Source organism: Prionailurus bengalensis, chromosome D1, assembly GCF_016509475.1.
Source record: "Prionailurus bengalensis isolate Pbe53 chromosome D1, Fcat_Pben_1.1_paternal_pri, whole genome shotgun sequence".
NCBI classification, from domain to species: domain Eukaryota; kingdom Metazoa; phylum Chordata; class Mammalia; order Carnivora; family Felidae; genus Prionailurus; species Prionailurus bengalensis.
Window position 1 is genome coordinate 113,481,306 of NC_057346.1, and position 20,236 is coordinate 113,501,541.

At 55.4% G+C, this 20,236-nt stretch overlaps 1 protein-coding gene across 3 annotated transcripts; it reads right to left on the reverse strand.

Moving 5' to 3' along the window:
• Window positions 1-666: 666 nt before the first annotated feature.
• DHCR7 (7-dehydrocholesterol reductase) lies at window positions 667-19,089 on the reverse strand. 3 transcript variants are annotated; one of them, XM_043581971.1, is made up of 9 exons: window positions 18,872-19,089; window positions 14,822-14,951; window positions 11,752-11,855; window positions 10,961-11,183; window positions 9,511-9,601; window positions 8,505-8,718; window positions 5,796-6,000; window positions 4,877-5,008; window positions 667-1,913 (listed from the first exon to the last, which is right to left on the reverse strand). In XM_043581971.1, exons 3-9 carry the CDS (start codon window positions 11,847-11,849, stop codon window positions 1,449-1,451), a joined length of 1,428 nt encoding a protein of 475 aa, XP_043437906.1. In that variant the 5' UTR covers window positions 11,850-11,855; window positions 14,822-14,951; window positions 18,872-19,089; the 3' UTR covers window positions 667-1,448. The 3 variants fall into 3 exon arrangements, with proteins under 3 accessions (XP_043437906.1, XP_043437905.1, XP_043437904.1); XM_043581970.1 differs by having other exon boundaries at window positions 19,018-19,086; XM_043581969.1 differs by lacking the exon at window positions 18,872-19,089 and adding an exon at window positions 15,168-15,267.
• Window positions 19,090-20,236: the final 1,147 nt, after the last annotated feature.

Here is a 20,236-nt window from a genome sequence, read left to right on the forward strand (position 1 = left end):
CACCGGACCCAGGGTCAGAGCTCACAACCAGCACACTCTAGCCTCTTTGAAATGAATCCACTCCATGTGGGAGGAAGAAGAGGGTCCACTCTACTCAGGGCCATCCAGGACACTGGTTCCCCAGGCTGGCCAGTATTCAAGCCACACATGTGGCTTGTGATAAACAGGACGCCTGGGCCTCCCTGCAGCCCAGGGGCTGGAATGAACGGGCGGCAGGGGTGGGGGGTGGTGAGCAGCAAGGTGGAAAACCACCCTCCAAGCCGGCCTGGGTGGGGCCCGAGCTCTCATCTCTCACGGGTTTCGTTCGGGCTGTTGAGGAAGCCACCAGCCTGTTCTGCCTGTTCCTAATGGAAGCAGGGGAGGCCCCACCCGGCCCCGCCCGCCCGCCCTGCTCACACCTCCTTCCCGGCTGGTTTCTCCAGGCAGGAGGCAAGCCTGGTGCCTGCTTCCCGGCACCTCTGTTCACTCCCGTGGGCAGGCAGCCACGCTGGGATTTCTTCCTTTGGCGGGCAGTGGGGGGGAGGCTGGCGCCAGTCCCCTAAATACCCACCGTGAGTGCCCACAGCCCTGAAGCAGTGCCCAAGCAGCTCATCACCCCTCTACGTACCGGAAACGGAGCCCTCACGTCCGGTCAGGCCCAATCGGGAGACAGAAACCACGCAGAAGTTTGGACAGGGCAAGTTTAATATAAAGAATTACCAAGTCAACGAAGGCAGTAATGTTTAAAGAGTTTTCAAGAAAACCCTAGGGTCAAGGGCAAGTGCCCAGAGTAAAAAAATTCACCTGGAAGACATCCCCCTCTTCAAGGCTGGGATTCAGATCTCGCTGGAGAAGGCCCCCTGGATGGTACACAGGTTCTCTGGGTCGCCCGAGCCGATGCGTGCAGTCGCCAGGCATGCAGGCAGAGCCCTTGCAGAGGGCCGGCAGGCCGAGGCTGGCGGCCGGATGCTCAGAGGGCCGGACACGGGGAGCCACGGCCGGTGCCGGGACCTCGGCATGCTCTGGGCGTGCGCCTTGGCTGTCCCCCCACTGCACCCCCCAAACCGTGAGAGACCAGGGAATGAAACGGAATCACCGAGACTCGAACCAGGAGCCCCTGCTTGGTGCAGCGCGCCTCCGATTCAGAGAGACTAAGCGGTAGGGAGCCGAAGATGTCCGGGCAGCACAGGAGCTCGGGCTGACGACACGGAGGACAGACGTCGTCATCGCGGGCTGCCCGAGGTGAGCGGGGGGGGGCCCCCCACCTGCCCGCGGAACACGCGTGGGAAACGCTGGTCACTTCCGCCGGTGGGCGCAGGCCCTAGAAACCCCCAGGGCTCGCCGAGGGACAAGGGGAGGGGACGGACGCCCCAAGCGACGGGCTCTTTCCATTTCGCGGACCTGGGGGGGGGAGGCGGGAGGCAGCCCCAGCAGGCCGCGCTCGGGGGCCCCTCCCACGGGGCGGGGCTTCAGAAGATAGCGGGCAGCAGGCGGTGAGGCACGGCGGCGGTGTAACGCGCCCAGTCGCCGCCGTACTTGCCGGCACAGCGGTGCTCGTCCCGGAGGCAGCGGTGGGTCAGCAGGATGGCCATGTAGATGATGTAGAAGTAGGGCAGCAGGTGGCCCCCGCCGCAGGCCAGGCAGTAGGCCAGGCTGCCCATCAGGTCGCCCGTGTAGTTGAGGTGGCGGGCCACGCCCCAGAGGCCCGACGCCAGGAGCTTGCTGTGGTGCCTGCGCCCGTCGGCCGACGTGTAGGAGCACTCGATGACCCTGGGCTTCCTGCCCCAGATCAGGCAGCGGCCGTCCGTGCGGCGGAACAGGTCCTTTTGATGGTTGGCCATCCGGAAGATGTAGTAGCCCAGCAGCCCCAGCAGCAGGACGCCCGCGGCGCGGGGGGTGGACAGCTGCACCGGGTGGTGGACCAGGTACAGGCCCTGCGGGGCGAGAGGGAGCAGCACGGCCTGGGTTCGCATCCCCGCACTAGCCGCCCCGCCATCCCACACGCCGGCTTCCTCTTCCGCGAGTAAAAAGCACCCGCCGCGGTGCATGGCAAACGGATCCGCGCACCTGCACGCACACGCACAGCGTATGTAGCCTAAGCGAAACATACGATGGAAGTATCATCTGAATGTGATTTTATGATGGTCCACCGGATGCCACCTCGGCGAGGCCACGGTGCCCAGATGGCTGCTGGGAAGGTATTTTTTGAGATAAAATAAAACTTAAACTGGTAGACTTTTGAGCAAAGCAGCTTGTTCTCTACCCTGTAGGTGGGCCTCATCCAATCAGTTGAAGGCTTAAAGAAAAAAAAAAAAAAAAAAAAGGCCGACCTCCCGCCAGAACAAGACTAGATTCCGCCAGCAGACGGACGGCCTTCAGACTCCAGCCGACTCTAACATCCTTGGACCGCCAACCTGCTGGCCGCCCTGAAGATTTCGGACTTGCTGGGCCCCATGATCACATGAGTTAGTTACTGCTTCTCTCCTGTGTGTGAATATGTATATATATGTGCGAATATATACACACATACGTATATAGGCATACATTCAGTTGTATGTATACACATAGGTGTGCATAAACACCCCCATTGGTTCTGGGTGTGGAGAGAACTCTAACGCAGCTGTGATGTGATATGACACATGATGTGATTGATATATGATGCGATATATGTGATATGATGTGATATATGAAATGATACACATACAACATACAAAGAGAGGCCGAAACAAGGCCTGGTTCACAGTGAGAGACACAGATGTGTGATCACACACACTCATGATCTATGCACGTTTGTACATGTACACGTTTGATCTGTTATCGTTCTGTTCACAGAATCGGGGAGCACGGGAGCGTGCAAGCAGCCAGGTGGAGACACGGGTCCTGGGCAGACGGTGACGGGCACTCAAGGGAGCACCTGGAGTTATAGACGGCACGGGGACGGGACACCCGGAGGCCCAGCCCAGCTCTGCTGCCACTCCCCTGCTTCCCCGGGGGCCCCTGGTTCCGGATGCTGCACAGAGAGGATCAGCCAGTTCACGTCGCCGGGCCTCGCACGACCGGCTGTAAGCACGTAACCCCTCGCCCGTGCGGGCCCGGCGCAGGTCACCGAGCCTTCCCACGTTGGTTCCTGCCACTCTCGCGCAACCTGCCCAGGCAGCCACCCTGCTCGCTGCCGGCTAAGCGAGAGCCCTGACCGCACCCTCTCTCTGACCCCGGACGTCCTCACTCACAACATGAGCAGGTGGCACCCGGCCAGGGTGTCCAAGCTGCCGCAGCCAGCGCAGCAGAGCCGGGGCTCTCGCGGGAGCTGGGAGGGCGTGGGAGCCTGATGCGAGGCCCGCCCCCCGCACCCCCCGGCTGCCCCGGGGCAGCCCTGCGTGGTGTGCAGGGCGGGCGGATGGGGGTCAGCGACCGAGCAGCCCGGCCACACCGCCAAGCGCCGCTCCGGTGCCCCCGCGCGGCCTCGCCCGGCCCCGACACGGCGCCTCCCTCCTTTTCCAGGGATGTCTGGGGCCATTCAAGGCCACCTCCCCCGCCGGTCTGAACCCCGGTCCCTGCGGCTCCCCAGGCCAGCGCTTCCACACCTCGATTGTGCGATGCAGGCCAGGCCTCTCCTGAGGACTCCAGACTGCTGTTCCCTGGCACAGGGTCTCCGCCTCAGAGCCCGGGCCCGACGTCCTCCTGAATTCTCCGTGCAGTGAGACGGCACGTGCCAGCCCACCCATCTGGAACGTCCTCACCCGCCAGCCTCGCCGTCCCGCTCTCAGCCAGGCCGTGCTTATCTCCGGATGCGTTTGCCAGCTGCCAGTGGCAGGCCGGGGGCTCCTCCTGGGCCCTCCCTCAGGAGCCGATGACCCCACTTGTCTCCAGCACCCCTTCCCCGCACCGGGCTGCCTGCTGCCTGGCCTCTCCCACCAGCCGTGAGCCCGAAGCGGGCAGGGCCCACACACGTCTCCTTTGCTCCCACGTCCCCATCACATGCCTGGTGCCACACAGACCCTCGTGAAGTATTTAAGGAACAAAAAAAGGGAAGAAATCCTCTTTTCCTTTAAGCATTAAGATTCGAATAAGTGTGAATATGAATACCACCCCCCATCACCCAGTTCAGCCAAATTATTCTTTTTTACCGAAAGTCTACACCCTGTCATCTTTCTTAAGTGTCATGGGCTGACCTGTGTCCCCCCCCAAAGCCCTATGTTGGAGCCCTGACCCCCAGGACCCCAGAATGTGAACCTACCTGGAGAGTGGTTCTATTAAGAGTAAGCAAGGTGGCACGGGGTCACCAGGGTGGGCCCTGAACCCGTGTGACCGGGGTCCTTGCCAGAAGTCGGTTAAGCATCCGGCTTCAGCTCAGGTCATGAGCTCACGGTTCATGGGTTTGAGCCCCACGGCGGGCTCTGTGCTGACAGCCTGGAGCCTGCTTTGGATCCTGTGTCTCCCTCTTTCTGCCCCTCCCCCACTCAACGCTCTGTCCCTCTCCCAAAAATAAATATTAAAAAGAAAAAGAAGAGGCAATAAGGACACAGACACGCGCAGAGGGATGACCCCGCGAGGGCACAGGGAGAGGACGGCGGTCCACGCACTAGGAGAGAGGCCTCGGGGGAACCCAGCCCTGCCCACGCCTGGACCTCGGGCTCCGGCCTCCGGGACGGGGACAGTGGCTGTCTGTTGCCCACGCCTGTCTATGGTATCTGTCCCGGGGCCCAAGCTCACTAATGCACCAAGCCTCCTTCCTCCTGGAAACGGGGCAGCCTCCCGCCTCCAGCCTCGACCGTCCCCCACTTGTGCAACAGGGGATCTCAGCACGTGCTTGGCTGTGTCTGCCGGGGGCCGCCCTGGGCGTGCCTGGGGACCGGACAGCTGCAAGCCCCGCCAGGCCGGCCACCCCGCTCCTCACCTGCAGCGTATAGAGGTACGGCAGCCAGACGCAGTCCCCCCAGCCCAAGTACCACCCAAAGTGGTCGTGGCAGATGTCGATGGTTTTCAGGTACCAGGCTTCGTTCCAGAAGAAGTCCAGCACGTAGATGGCCTACAAAACAGGACCCGTCACGTGCCGGCCACGGCCACCGAGGGGCCCCAGGGAAAACCACGCCCGCGTAGATGAGGAGATGGCACGCGGGGTGTCGCCGAGCTCCTCGGTGACGTGCTCCACGGGGCTGGGACGTGGGGGGCCCGGGAGGCCAGCGAGGGAGCCCTTAGGCTGAGACAGCCTGCCGTCTAAGCGGATGAGGGCCCACAGACAGTGACCGAGAGGGACGCCCAGCAGTGCCCCGGCCGGTGATGCCCAGGCTGCGGCGCTCGGAGAGCAGGTCGCGCACCGTGGAGGCGCTGGGGACAGCCCACGGGGAAGGTGCCCCACACGCCAGGGCCCACGCCGGCATGGAAGTCCTTTGCCCGGCCGCCCCTGCAGCCGGCACGGCCAGGTGGCCAGCGGCCTTATACACAGGTGGGGAAAAGGTGAGAATGAACCCCTCACACCCCGCCTGAGACCCACGGGGACCACGTGGGGAAGACGCTTCAGAGGCCACAAACCGTGAACGTGGCCAGGACCACGACACCCTTGAGCTGTTAACAGGCATCTCCCGGAAAGAGGCCCCGAGCCCAGTGAGGCCGCAGGGCCGGCGCGGCGCCCGGCAGACAATGAGGGACCTTTCGCTGCGTGCTCGCTAGCCCGCTCCCCAGAGACGCACGGGCAGGGGCCCGACTCCCTTCTAAGAGCAGTGGAGTGAGGTTCTTCAAGACACATCTGGCTTTCAGGATTTCCCGGGGCCCAGCAAGCCTTGGAGCTCTCTCCCCTTTGGCCACAGACAGGCTACCTGCAGGACGTTGACCAGGACCATGGAGTTGGTCACTTGGCCGTAGAGCTCCCGCTGCTTGGCTGCAAAGGACAGGTTGATGAGGGTCCAGGCAACGATCCCAGGGCGTCCGTTGAAAAACAGCTTGAAGTCGAACCACTTCCCGATTCGGGGGTTAAACTCAATGCCCATCATGTAGTCGTAAAAGAAATTGCCCGTGAATTTGCTTGAAAATAGAAACAGCAGATACGTTTCGCTAAGGAGCCCGTCTCGCGACAAGGGGCCCGTGTGTGCACGTGGACAAGGGCGTCGAGCCTGGCCCTTGCGTCAGCTCAGGGATGCGGGCAGCCGGAGGACGCACACCGGTCCCTCTCGCTTCCCAAGGCCTCCCTGCTCTCCCTTGGCACTCGGCTACGGCCCGGCAGAGCCACCCCGAGACCTGGCACCTGAGGTGCTCGCTGCGTCCCACGAAAGCGCACACTTTCTGCTTAAGTCTTCCCTCAACCAGCTGGGCTTCTCCCCACCCTCCCCCAGGCCCCCTTGAGGCCTGGCGTGGCTGAGCTGCATAACTGGCTTGACTTCACGAAGATTTCGTTGCATAGCCAAGCATGCAGTTTGCGGTCACTCCCAGTGCCCGGGTCCCCACGGGCAAGTGAAATTATTAATCCCGCCCAGGTAGAGAGTGAGCCAGGGTGGCGAGTCCAGAGCAAGGTGCCTGGCTTGGGGGCCCACCACTAACCCTTGCTGGACATTCGTTGCCCTGGTTCCTCCCCCACAGCCCTCCCCAGGGGTGACCGGAGAATCAGCCAAGATGACTGATATGGAGACCCTCCTCGCGAATAACTTGCAGACACATAGGGGTTTCTGTGTTAATGGCAAAAACATTTTCATGTCCACGTGCCTCAGTTATGTTAAGTAAGAAAAGCAAAATATACAAAGTCTACAACAGCAAAGTCATACAAAGTCATAAAGCAGCAAAGACGATTAGCATGAGCCACAGAAGATCAGCCTCATTACCTAATTACCACACAGACCACAAAGCACCGTCATCCAGAGACATTTCCCAAGAGCAAGAGTTAAAGGAAACACATTTGCTTTTTATTTGGGCCCCTAAATGTATTTGGGACTAAAATGTAGGCACCGAAGCATAAGAATCTTGTTTGTGACTGCTTACACCCATCTACAGGACGAACCCAACCAACATCTGTTGTTGGAGGGAGGGATGGATGGAGGGATTGAAGGAGCCAGGGATGAAGGATAGGGGTGAACAGGTGGATGAACAAGTGGGATGAATGGAATAGATGGATTGAATGGTTAGATGGGTAGGTAGGTAGATAGATGGATTGACGGATGGATGCATTAGATGGATGGGTGGGTAGGTAGGTTAGATGGATGGGTGAGTGGATGGGATGGATAGATGGATGGATGGATGGATGGATGGATGACGTGGATGGATGGGTGAGTGGATAGAGGATAGATGGGTGGATGGATGGGTGGGTAGGTGGGTGGATGGGTGGATGGATGATGGTGGGTGGATGAGTGGGTGGATGGGTTAGATGGATGGGTGAGTGGATGGGATGGATGGATGGATGGATGGATGGATGGATGACGGTGGATGAATGGGTGAGTGGATAGAGGATGGATGGGTGGATGGATGGGTGGGTAGGTGGGTTAGATGGATGGGTGGATGGATGATGGTGGATGGATGAGTGGGTGGATGGGTTAGATGGATGGGTGAGTGGATGACGGTGGATGGATGGGTGAGTGGATAGATGGAAGGATGGGTAGATGGACGGATAGGTGGGTGGGTGGATGGATGATGGTGGATGATGGTGGATGGATGGGTGGGTGGATAGAGGATGGATGGGTGGATGGATGGGTGGGTAGGTGGGTGGGTGGTTGGATGGATGGATGATGGTGGATGGGTGGGTGGATGGATTAGATGGATGGGTGGATGGATGATGGTGGATGGATGGGTAGATGGATGGGTGGGTGGATGGATGGATGGATGGATGGATGATGGTGGATGGATGGATGGGTGGATGGGTTGGATGAGTAGGTGGGTAGGTGGGTGAATGGGTGGGTGGATGGATGGATGATGGTGGATGATGGTAGATGGATGGGTGGGTGGATGGGTTAGATGGATGAGTGGTTGGTTGGATGGATGGATAGATGGATGGATGGGTGGGTAGGTGGATGGGTTGGATGAGTGGCTGGGTAGGTGGGTGAATGGGTGGATGGATGGATGATGGTAGGTGGATGGGTGGATGGATGGATGGATAAAGAGCTAGGTGAAGAGAAGGCTGGCTGTGGGGAGCACAACCCAAGACTTCCGTGAGAAGGCACGAACCAGTAGGGCTCTCCCTGGGAAGTGCTACACTGAAGCCACCGAGATAACCACATTCCTCACTAAGATTGTTCCAGGCCACACTCATGTTCCCAAATGGAAGCAACGGGCTGACTTCCCTGCTCCCGTGACAGCCCTACAGGTGACGACTCGGCCAAAGATGGACTTGGCCACCTTCAACTGCATGCTTCCTAAGGCGGAGGAAGGCCCCCAGACACATAGAAAGGATGTTCCCCAGAATCAAGCGGGTTCCATCAGGCTCCCCCTTCAAGGATTCTCGATCCTCAGGGCTTCACGACTCCTATCCCAAGGTCACAGAGAAAGGTTAGGGGTGGAAGCATCCACATCCCACGTTAGGCTTGACCAGCCGCCGAAGAACGTACCAGTCTTTGGCATTGGTGGGGAAGAAGTAGCCCTTGATCATTGCGAAGGTGGAAACCGCGTAGCCGAGGATGTTGGCGCACCACAGCAGCGGTATCCAGTTGTCGAAGACGATGGTGGGGGAGAACAGCGACAGGAAGTGCGAGTTTGCAAACCAGAGAAGGTGCGTGATGAGCCACGCCTGCAGGCCGTTGATTTCATACTTGTTAATAACCCCTGCAGAGCGACGATTTAAAAATCAAAGCGTTTCCGCTTGAAAACGGGCGGCCAGCCCAGGCCCTACTTGCTTTCTGGGCCTCGGCTGCTGCTCGGGGGCCCGTCTGGGACACCCAGGCCAAGGCCCGGAAGCCGGTCAGCTTCCCCTACAGCTCGGGGCCCCGGGCCAAAATGCCAGCAGCACACATCACGCTGTTAGTCCGGGGATTAACTGCTCCTGCTTTCGGGGTCCTTGGACGAGGGAACGGGCAGACTCACCCTTTGGTTCTCCCTAGTGAGCTCCGGTAGGTGGGTGAACGGGTGGATGGACGGACGCAGTTCGCTAGGGAGTGAGGATGCCCCTAACATACTTGTCAGCAAGCACCACAGCCTCCCCGCGGCCCTGGGGGCTGTCTGCAGGCAGGGACAGGGGTGGCGTCCCCCCCCTGCAGGGCTCTGGGTGACTTGAACAGGAGCCACCCTTCCTGGACGGCGCTGGTGGCTGCGGTGTTCTCGGTGGGGAGATGCTCCAGGATCCCAGCTGTGACAACCGGCCGTGGGGCCAGGGACCACTCAGCCCTCTGTTCACCGAAGGGCCTGATGTTCCAACTCACCGCCAAGTCAGTCCCAGGCTGCCCTGAGACGATCGGGGCCCGGGGCCGCGGCAGTGGCCGAGCAAAATTCACACTCATTTTGTCACTTTGTCACACTTTCAAGTGTGAGCACACCTGGGGACGGGAGCCGCCTGGGAGAGGGCAGGCCCCATGAGACAAAGAGGCAGGGAGAGAAGGGAGGCCCGCGGGTTCAGGTTACCTGCGGGGGTCACGGCGCCCTCTTGAACGCCTCCCACGTAGCCGGGCAGGAACTTATGGCAGAAGTCAGGCAGCGCCGAGTACAAAAGCACCTGCGGTGGGGATTTTAAGCTGCTTGACCCATGGCCTGGGGGGTCTGCTGGACCCTTGCTTTCGTTAACCGACGCGACCCGTGGCAGAAATCCAGGTTACGGTCGGGTACTCCTTCCGGAAGCGTGTGGCTCTGGAGCCCTGGCAGCAGGCAGGCCGGCCGGGGGCTCTGAAGGGGGAGGAGCCCCGAGCAGGAAGTTCATTACTGGCCCAAAGCAGCCAGTAATGAACTTCCTGCTCGGGAGCCCTTCCCACTCACGTTTCTGGAGTCATTAAAAAATTTGCAAGAATTCCCGGCCGTACAAGTCGCCCTCGTGACACGTTTTCAGTGTCATTTAGCGCATTTACACAGTGAGCAAGCACCACCACCCGGAACACATTCACCACCCCCATTAGCAGTCGCTCCCCAACCCCTCCCGCTGCCCCCCCCCCAACAACCATTAACCCACTTTCTGTCTCTACGGACTTTCGCACCCTGGTGTTTCACATAAATGGAATCACGGCGCCCTGGGGCCTTCCGTAACTGGCTCCTTTCACTCAGCGAATGTTCTCAAGGTCCATCCACGCTGTGACAGGTGAGTGCTTCCTTCAGATGGCTGCCTAACGTTTGTTTTAGCCGCTCGGCCTCTGATATCTCTACTTTTAGGCTTCTGTGATTCCTGCTGCCCCTTCTCATCTTTTCACCCAACGGGACCAAGAGACCAGAAATGAGAGGGGCTCTAACGCCCACAAGCTGGCACCCTGAGCAGAAACCGCGACGAACGGCTGGAGCTTTCCTCTAGGGCAGGAAACCCGGGGTGTGGAGGGAGCCTTCTCCCGCCACCTTTTCCCTGGATTCAGATGATACACAGCTCTCCCTGTTCACCAGGTCCTCTGTGCAAACAGCTCCTTCCTGGTGAACTTCTGGTCTCAAAGGCCAGTGGGGTCACAACGGAGTCGAGGACGTCCGTGGCCAGGACCGTGTGGCCACCTGCTGGGAACACAGGCCTTGGCTTTGCCGAGTGGGGTCTCTCGTCACCGAGAGCGTACCTCTGGGGGCCAGAATGCTCCTTCTCATGGGCTACTGATAAGATACGCTTCCCGTCGTGCATGGGGCTTCCCCGGGCCAGCCCTGCCTCACACCCTCCCACAGGGTCTCGCTCCCTACTTCTCGGCATGTCCCTGCAGGGCTGCACACGCCCCTGAACTACGGGGAGGCTCCCAATGAAGGTGCGTCGGACACCAGATGCCCTGCCGGGTCCCGGGAAGGAGAACGCCAACCCGAGCCCAGATCCCATTTCCCGGACCAACGGCCAGGACTCTCCCGGCCGGAGGGACGCCGCCCGCCCGCCGTGCCCCAACCACCCTCCAGGGAAGCTGACCTGGAACGTGATCCACAAGGCGTAGAGCTGGGCCGCTTCCTTCGTCACGGGCGGCGTCTTGGCCCAGATGTCTGCGAGATGAGCGCGCCCGGTGGCGAGGTCCACCACGGGGGCAGTGAGGGAGCAGCCGTACTGGTCGCATGCCATGATGAAGTAGTATACGATGAAAGGGGCCAAAAGCAGCAGAAAGAGGACACTGGCCAGCGAAAACCAGTCCACCTCCCTGCAACAGCAGATGGCAGGAGGTCACGCGCCCCCCCCCCCCCCCCCCCCAGCCGCATGGCCTCCTCAACAACGCACCGCACGTGCGGACGGGTCCCGTTGTTTCCAACAGCCCTTCGCTCTCGGTGCAAAGGGCTCCCCATTGCCTGCAGGAACCGCTCAATGTGCGTGCTCCACCGCCAGCTCCGGGGAGGCTGACAGATCTGAGGACATCCACAGGAAGCCCGGACCCCGGAATACGAACGCTGGGAGGCCTTTCGCGACCCACAAGGCCAGAGGCTCTCCGGTTCTGGGCCGCGGGGGCCACTCACCCACTCCCGAGTCCCCACGCCCTCCGATCCAAGGAGGATACAGACAACAGGATACTGCGCCACCAGAGCCAGCCCATTTTAGCCAGCTTTTCATTCCTTCTCCAATCCCTTACTTTACAAAATGGGCGACGGCTTATCTCTCGTTAGTCTTAATGATAAAACTCGCGTTTTTGACCGGTCCGTAAGATCCCAAGGGTGGGCCACCTCTCACTAAGATCTCGCTCCATTTTCTAGTTGGGAAGACTGTCAAGGCCTTACCAGGCACGGCCCCACTGCCCCTGAGTGGCAGCCCCACCGTTGGCAAAGCTGTCCCGACTCTTGGTTTGGGGAGCGTCGGGCTGGGACTTTGCAGCCATTGGGCCCTGAGGAAAGAAGACACGTCCTACTCAGATCGTCCCACAGAGAACAGCCACCATTATCTCCCACATCTGCCCCTGCTCGGAACTTCTGCAGGACTGGCTCTTCTACTAGCCTACTCGCTACCTTGTTCTAGACGGCAGGTTCCAGGCAGGGAAGAGATTGTAGACTGCACTTCAGTCTCTCTCTCCTGGAATCTGCAATAACCTCCCACCTGGCCCTCCTACTTCTCTCGCTCATCTTGATTAATTCTCCAGGTTGCGGCAGAACGCCCTCTTACCGGAAGAACCGGGTCAGCCAGGGCTCCGAGGCCTCTTGCGATACGCTCCTGCCCGCTTTCCCCCCCACCCCTCTCTCCTCATACTTTCCACGGGGTCTTTAACGCCCCTTGGATATGGTTCATCTCGTTCATGACACCTGCTGCTTCTGCTTAGAACTTAATTTACAGGTCTCCTCATTCGGGACTTTTGTAAAATGGCCCCTCCTTAGTGTGACTTTTTATATTTCCTGGAGTTAATGGGCGCCCCACTTTTTCCATTTGTGAAGATTTCTTTTTTTTTTTTTTTTAATTTTTTTTTCCACGTTTTTATTTATTGTTGGGACAGAGAGAGACAGAGCATGAACGGGGGAGGGGGAGACACAGAATCGGAAACAGGCTCCAGGCTCTGAGCCATCAGCCCAGAGCCCGACGCGGGGCTCGAACTCACAGACAGCGAGATCGTGACCTGGCTGAAGTCGGACGCTCAACCGACTGCGCCACCCAGGCGCCCCGTCCATTTGTGAAGATTTCTATGCATCTATCGCTAACGTTTTTTTGTGAATGCTCTACCACAGCTAATGTACATACCAGCAACTTTTCTACATATTCAGACACAATAAAATTTATCATTTCCATGCCCCCTCTCCCCCATAGCCATTCATCTTGAACCAATATACAGGCCAATCAGTGCTTCTACACTGCCTGTAGTCCCCTGCTGAGGCACTCCACCTGCTACTTTATTTTCTCATGTTCTCATTATGTAGAATTCTTTAATTTATTTGAGTGCGTGTCTATTGACTGCCTCCCTCCATTAGAATGTAAGCTCCCCAAGGGCAGGAACCACGTGTCCTATCCATTGCTCTACTACCCAGTCCTAGGACAGTGCATTCAATAAATAATCACTCTAAAAAAAAAAAGGTGAAAGAACTGAACTTGTCCAAGGGGGAAGCAGTGACATCTACACTTCCAGAATAAGTTCTAACAGTGAAGTTTCAAAACATTGGAGGTAAGAAAACATGATTTTAAAGGCTTTTAGAGAAAAGCTCTAAAAGAGGGGTGCCTCTGTGGCTCATTCGGTTGAGCATCTGACTTCCGATTTTGGCTCAGGTCATGAAATCATGGTCATGGGATTGGGCCCCATGTCGGGCTCTGCACTAAGCATGGAGCCTGTTTGGGGTTCTCTCTCTCCCTCTTTCTCTCTGCCCCTCCCCCTGCCAAATAAATAAACATTAAAAAAAAAAATCCAGGATTAAGAATCGTGTCAGCAACCAGTTGGATTCTAGAAGATAATGATGGAAAACTTTAAAAACTTTGAGGGAAACTTTTTTGCAACCTAGAATTCCATTTGCAGGTTAATTATTATTCGGAGAAGACACAGGATCCAAGAAAACTACAAAAAGAAAGCCGAGAGAAAGGATGAAGGGATGAGAACTGTGCAGTGCACCAGACAGTAACCAGTCTACCTTGGTACAAAATGAATGGCTACAGCAGGAGGGAGAATGGAAATGATGAATTTTATTGTGTTAGAGTGTGTAGAAAAATTATGGATATATATGAAGCTCTGTTATAGCATTCAGAAAAAAAATAATGACAGATGCATAAAAACCTGAGTTTTTAAGTGGAAAAAGTGAGGCAATCACGAACTCCAGGAAAAATCAGAAGTCATACAAAGGGGAAAAACAACAACAAACACCATAATTGTAGTACGTTAGTTGGCTTAACAGTAAATACTAGCAACTTTGTCATAACAACGTAATATCTGGCTACAGGCTGGTAGATGTTTGGATGCAGAAGGACATGTGAAGTTGGGAGTGACAAAAGCAAATCATTTAAAAATAAGCGGGTAAAAACAGCAACACAGAAGTAACTACAAGAATGAAAAGTATTTGCTTCTGGGAACAGAGACTATGGGATGAAGTAGGGAGCTGTTTATTCTATGCATCAGCCTTTTAACACTAATTTCTTTTGGAAAAATGTCTTTTGGAAAAAGTACTTTAATACAAAGGTACATTCGTTAAAAAAAATTTCAGCGATAAAAAGCATTTTCATTTGCAGTGTGGGAACTGTACCTGTTATCACTTAATTTTCACAGGTTAGTTTATGGAATGTCTGTCCATGATGTACAAGGCAGGGTGAAGAACTCTTTATGGACCTTCCAACTCTACAGCCCCAAAACCGAATACAGAGCCTGGTGCATGGCAGTCACCTTGATTAAACATGGTAGAAAACTGCAAAACGGCCAGAAACCTATAGGCTCGGAACTAAGTGTGGTAGGGGCGTCTGGCTGGCTCAGTCAGTGGGGCATGAGACTCTTGATCTCAGGTTGTGAGTTTAAGCACCACATTGGGTGTGGATCCTACTTTAAAAAAAAAAAAAAAGAACTAAGTGTGGAAAGGCCAAACAGAAAACACTGCTAAAAGGAAAAAGTGTATCTTCTACAGGTTAAAATAAGGCCAAATAAGTATTTTTTGAGATTATAGAATTCATTCACCCAGGAGTCCCCTCAGGCATAAGCAATGAATCCTATAATAAACGTGTAAGTCATACTCTTGGCAAAAGGTATGTGGAAACAGGGGAGAGGGAGGTATTTGGGGTATATTTTATTTTATTCCTAAGACTCACAGACAGGAGTTGATGAACCAGCTGTCTACTTTTTCAAAGCTAAAAAGTCACTGTCTATGCCCATGAACAACAGTGCTGAGACATGCTTACCTCCAACCTCTTGTGTAGGGATTTCACAACAAAATTGAAGTCTTCCTTCTTGAATGGGCCGCTCTAAAATCTCTAGACTCTTATGATTCACAAGGCCTGCTTGACCCTTCTCAACCCACTGAACAAAGTCCTGCAGGGACATAAAGATGATAAATACATCAGGTTGCTGACATTTCAGGACCGAAGGTAGATCAGGACCCACACAGTATTTATTCAAGGCCTGTTGGAACCAAGTGAGAAGTACAAGGTCAGTGTGCCAAGGTTCAAAAGTGGAAGACAGCCCACACGGGAGGGGAGGAGGAAGGGAGTATTACCACCCAGCTTCTTTGCCTGGTACACACAGTACCTGGCAAATGGTAGGTACTTGATGACAATGGGTGGCACTGAATGGAGATCTCCATGGAAAGCGTCACCTCAGACATGAGCCTTAACAGGCAGCTGCAGACCTGACGGACAGCAATGAACCAAAAGGCATTTCCTTTGAAGACTTATACCAAGCGGCCACGTATGCCTCTGCAACATTACTAGAAGCTTGCTCATGCGTGCATCAGCCCGAATCAAGCCCCCTAGAGTTAGCACATTCCATTGGTACATTCTAGGAGCCAGTGAGAGCCTAAGAACACAGAGCAGCAGCAAGAGTGACCTGGGCTCGGAGCCTGGCCCTCTGTACACTCACGGGACCCAGTGACCTTCCTGAGTGTCTGGGGTCATGAAGGCCTATGCGCATGAGGTTCTGTTATTAAAGCTGGATGAGGGATGGTTAGTGTCCCACACTAAAGATGAGCCAGGGAAATGGATGGGGCTTTCCGGCACCCTGGTCAGCTCTCTCAACTGTTTTTTTTTTTTTTAATTTTTTTAACATTTATTTATTTTTGAGAGAGGGAGAGACAGAGCATGAACAGGGGAGGGTCAGAGAGAGAGGGAGACACAGAATCTGAAACAGGCTCCAGGCTCCGAGCTGCCAGCACAGAGCCCGACGCGGGGCTCGAACTCACGGACCGCGAGATCATGACCTGAGCCTAAGTCGGAGGCTTAACCGAATGAGCCACCCAGGCGCCCCTCAACTGGTTTTTTAGTTCCACGGGCCAAAGCTAAAGGGACATCGGTCCTGAGGGTCTGAGGATGACGCAGTATTAAGTGCCTGACCTCAAGCTTCTGACTGCCAAGGCATTTGTGGCAAAGACATCCATCCCAAATAAACATATTGCTGCTGCTTGACCCAGCTACCAGCAAAACAATCAGAGAAGGAACCAGGCCACTCCCACCCTTTCAGAAAGCCCTAGAAGACCAAGATGGCTGACCGCTGCAGGATTCACTTCTTCCCAAGCCCTTATTCCCACTCTTATGTTTTAACTGGCCAATAAAGAGTGAACCCATGAAACCTCAGGCCTCCACCCTTGGGCCTAAAGAAGGCAGAGCCCCAGATCTATACACACACTTTCTCTCTCTCTCTCTCCCCACCCATGAGCTCACTGTGGCTCTGGGCATTCTGTGTACCCTCCAGGACCTGTGAGTGATAAACCTTGCTCCTCGGAGCTCCCCAGTGCTTGTTGCTAAGGTGGGTCCTGCAATTATAAGGACCCAAAGGGTGATCCATCCATGCTGGTGGGGAGGGGGGACTCGCCACAGTAACATGAGCCCAGGAGGGTGCCTCGGGCATTCCCGCCCACAGCATCACTATCTATGGGCTGAGACCCACACAACAGATGACTTAGCAGCTTTTTGGCATCTTGAAGATGTAGTAATTTGGGGATGCACTAGACACCAGGACCATGGCAGAGATCCTGGGGGCTGGTGCAGTAAATGCCCGGGGGGGGGGGGGGGTCCCTCCGTCACCATCAAGGCTGTGAGTTCTCAGCAGGACCGGATCCTGCTGCTCGCTTAGAATTCGACTTGTGGCAACACTTGCCAGCCACAAAGCAGCTGTCACCCACTTACTCAAGGATATGAGGTCATGGCACCGAGTGCTCAAAGCCCTCCCGGACCCCATAAATTCCTATGAGTAGATGCTGGGTGGACAGGCAGGTCTACCCGGCCTCTGGAAAGAACTGTCTTCACACCAGGAGAGCAGCTAATCACCCTCTCACAGATTCTGATCTTTATCATCCGTTTTCATCTTAGGTTCAGTTTGGGCAGGTCTGTATTTCTCAGTCTCTATTACTCTCAGACTAACAAGTCTCCAAACCAGACCGGGTGCTGTTCAGAGAAGGTTCCAAGAAACACTCTTGGCTGCCTGCTAGAATAGTACCTGGCACTGCACCCAGGAAGATTAGCTGTTATCAGCAGTTATTCTGAACTTTACAACGGGCCTCTCACGGCCCCTGTTTCTCATCGCCCATAACCCAGCCATTCATGTATTTTTGGGAAAAAAAAAAAAACAAACCAGACTCGGACTTCAAGCCGTATCACAAAGCTGTCATCATCAAGACAATATGGTCCTGGCACAAGAACAGACACTCAGGTCAATGGAACAGAACAGAGAACCCAGAAATGGACCCACAAACGTATGGCCAACTAATCTTTGACAAAGCAGGAAAGAATGTCCGATGGAATAAAGACAGTCTCTTCAGCAAGGGGTGCTGGGAAAACTGGACAGCGACACGCAGAAGAATGAACCCGGACCACTTTCTTACACCAGACACAAAAATAAACTCAAGATGGATGAAAGTCCTAAGTGTAAGACAGGAAGCCATCAAAGTCCTCGAGGAGAAAGCAGGCAAAAACCTCTTTGACCTCGGCCGCAGCAACTTCTTACTTCACACGTCTCCGGAAGCAAGGGAAACAGAAACAAAAATGAACTATTGGGACCTCATCAAAATCAAAAGCTTCTGCACAGCGAAGGAAACAATCAGCAAAACTAAAAGGCAACCGACAGAATGGAAGAAGATATTTGCAAACGACACATCAGATAAAGGGTTAGTATCCAAAATCTATAAAAAACTTCGCAAACTCAACACCCAAAAAACCAAATAATTCAGAGAAGAAATGGGCAAAAGACATGAATAGACACTTCTCCAAAGAAGACCTCCAGATGGCCGACCGACACATGAAAAAATGCTCCACATCACTCACCATCAGGAAAATACACATCAAAACCACAGCGAGACACCACCTGACACGGGCCAGAATGGCTCATCACATGAGCAACTCGGGCAACGACAGATGTTGGCGAGGATGCGGAGAGAGAGGATCTCTTTTGCGTTGTTGGTGGGAATGCAAGCTGGTGCAGCCACGCTGGAAAACAGTGTGGAGGGTCCTCCAAAAACTAAAAATGGAACTACCCTACGACCCAGCAATCGCACTACGAGGCATTTATCCACGGGATACAGGTGTGCTGTTTCGAAGGGACACATGCACCCCCATGTTTATAGCAGCCCTATCGACAACAGCCAAAGGATGGAAAGAGCCCAAATGGCCATCGATGGATGAATGGATAAAGAAGATGTGGGATATACATACAGTGGAGTCTTACTCGGCCATCAAAAAGAATGAAATCTTGCCATTTGCAACTACGTGGACGGAACTAGACGGTATTACACTAAACGAAATTAGGCAGAGAAAGACAAATATATGACTTCACTCATATGAGGACTTTAAGAGACAAAACAGATGACCATAAGGGAAGGGAAGCAAAAATAATATAAAAACAGGGAGGGGGACAAAAACACAAGAGACTCTTAAATACAGAGAACAAACAGAGGGTTGCTGGAGGGGCTGTGGGAGGGGGGAGGGGCTAAATGGGGGAGGGGCACTAAGGAATCGACTCCGGAAATCACTGTTGCCCTATATGCTAACTAACTTGGATGTCAATTTTAAAAATAAATTAAATAATAAATACATAAATAAGTAAACTGGATATGCATCCAAAAAAAAAAAAAAAAGACTCCTCAACATTTTATCAAGAAGAAAGTCGCCGAATTGCGCTCTTCTGAGCGGGTCATTTTCCGCTACCAAGAGGATACAAAAGGTCCTCTTCCCTCCACTGGGCAGCCCCTCGTTGCCCGCGTCTTAAATCTGGGCACCCGATGTGGCGCCCGGTTCTTTACTCACGTTGCTGCAGGAAGAGCTCAGGGGGGCACAGAGCGGGCACCCCGCCCTCGACCACCCCCGCCGGTTCACCTGCACGCACAGCATCTCGACCCGCGCACGCCCCGCCGACCCGCGGGCCCCCCACCTGCTGCACGGCCCCCGCTCACCTGAGCGCCCGGCTCCGAACCCGCCGGTGTCCCGGAGTCCCGGCCTGGCAGGGCCCACCCGAAGCCCCGCCCCCAGGCAGACGCGTTCCTATGGACGACCAATCGGCCCCGGCGCGGCCGGCGGCCCCGAGACCCGCGATTGGCCGCGCGCCTCGCCCCACCCCCTGAGCTGACTCCGGGCCACCGCAGGCGCCACTCGGCGCCGGCGGGCCGCGAGATTGACGGCCGAGGGCCCGCCCCGCGGCTGGCGGGCGGGCGGGCGGGCGGGCGGCGCCAGCGGGACCCCGCACCTGCTCGGGCCGCGTCAGCGAGGGAGGGTGTCAGATAACGAAGGTGGTGTGGCGAGGATGCGCGCGGGGCGGGAGAGGTTGAGCGTGTACCAGTTTGATTTGGGGGGTGTCGGAGGGGGCTCTGCTGGGAGGCCCGGCGGGTCTGGTTTCCCCAGAAGTGAGGGAGACGCAGTTTAGGGTCGGGATCACCCTGCGAGGTGGGAGGGGAAGAAGCAGCAGGGGTGGAAGGAGGGAGGAGTTGAGCTGTGACGCAAGGTGGCCTTGGGCGACGTGTTTGCGCACGGGACAGCTCCGGTGATAACAGCACACCACCGCCGTCCTCCTGGACAGGAATGCCCAAGCCACATGCTCCTGCGTCTGGAAAAGGGCACAGGGCCACCCTTGCAAGGGCATGGCCTTGGGAAGGGCCGCTGTGCAACTCGAGCAGCCCCTGGAGGGGTGGGCCACAGAAGGTGTCTGCAGGCCAACATTTGGGACGAAGGCCTCCGTTTGCATCCGGATCTGATTGGCACACCTCTGTGTCCCTCATAGTGACAGGGTTTTTTCCCCTGCAGTTTTTTATTTTGAAAAAATGTCAAACATACAAACCAGGTGAACATACACTAGAGTGAACACCCATATACCTAGATTTAGCAGCTGACAACAGTTTGCCACAATTTATTTCTTTCTATCACCTCCCTCCCACTTTTTATCCTCAACTGTTAATTCGCTGCAGGTGACATCCTCCTCCTAAATACTTCAGCATCCATGTCTCACGTTACCAAAATAAAATGCATTACCCTCAGGAAATTTCGCATCAACCCAATGCTATTATCTAATGTCCATATTCAGCTTCCCCCAATTGTCCCCATAATGTCCTTTACAGCTATCAGTAAAAGTCAGTATCCAATTGGGAATCACCATGCATTTAGTTGTCAAGGCTCCTTAGC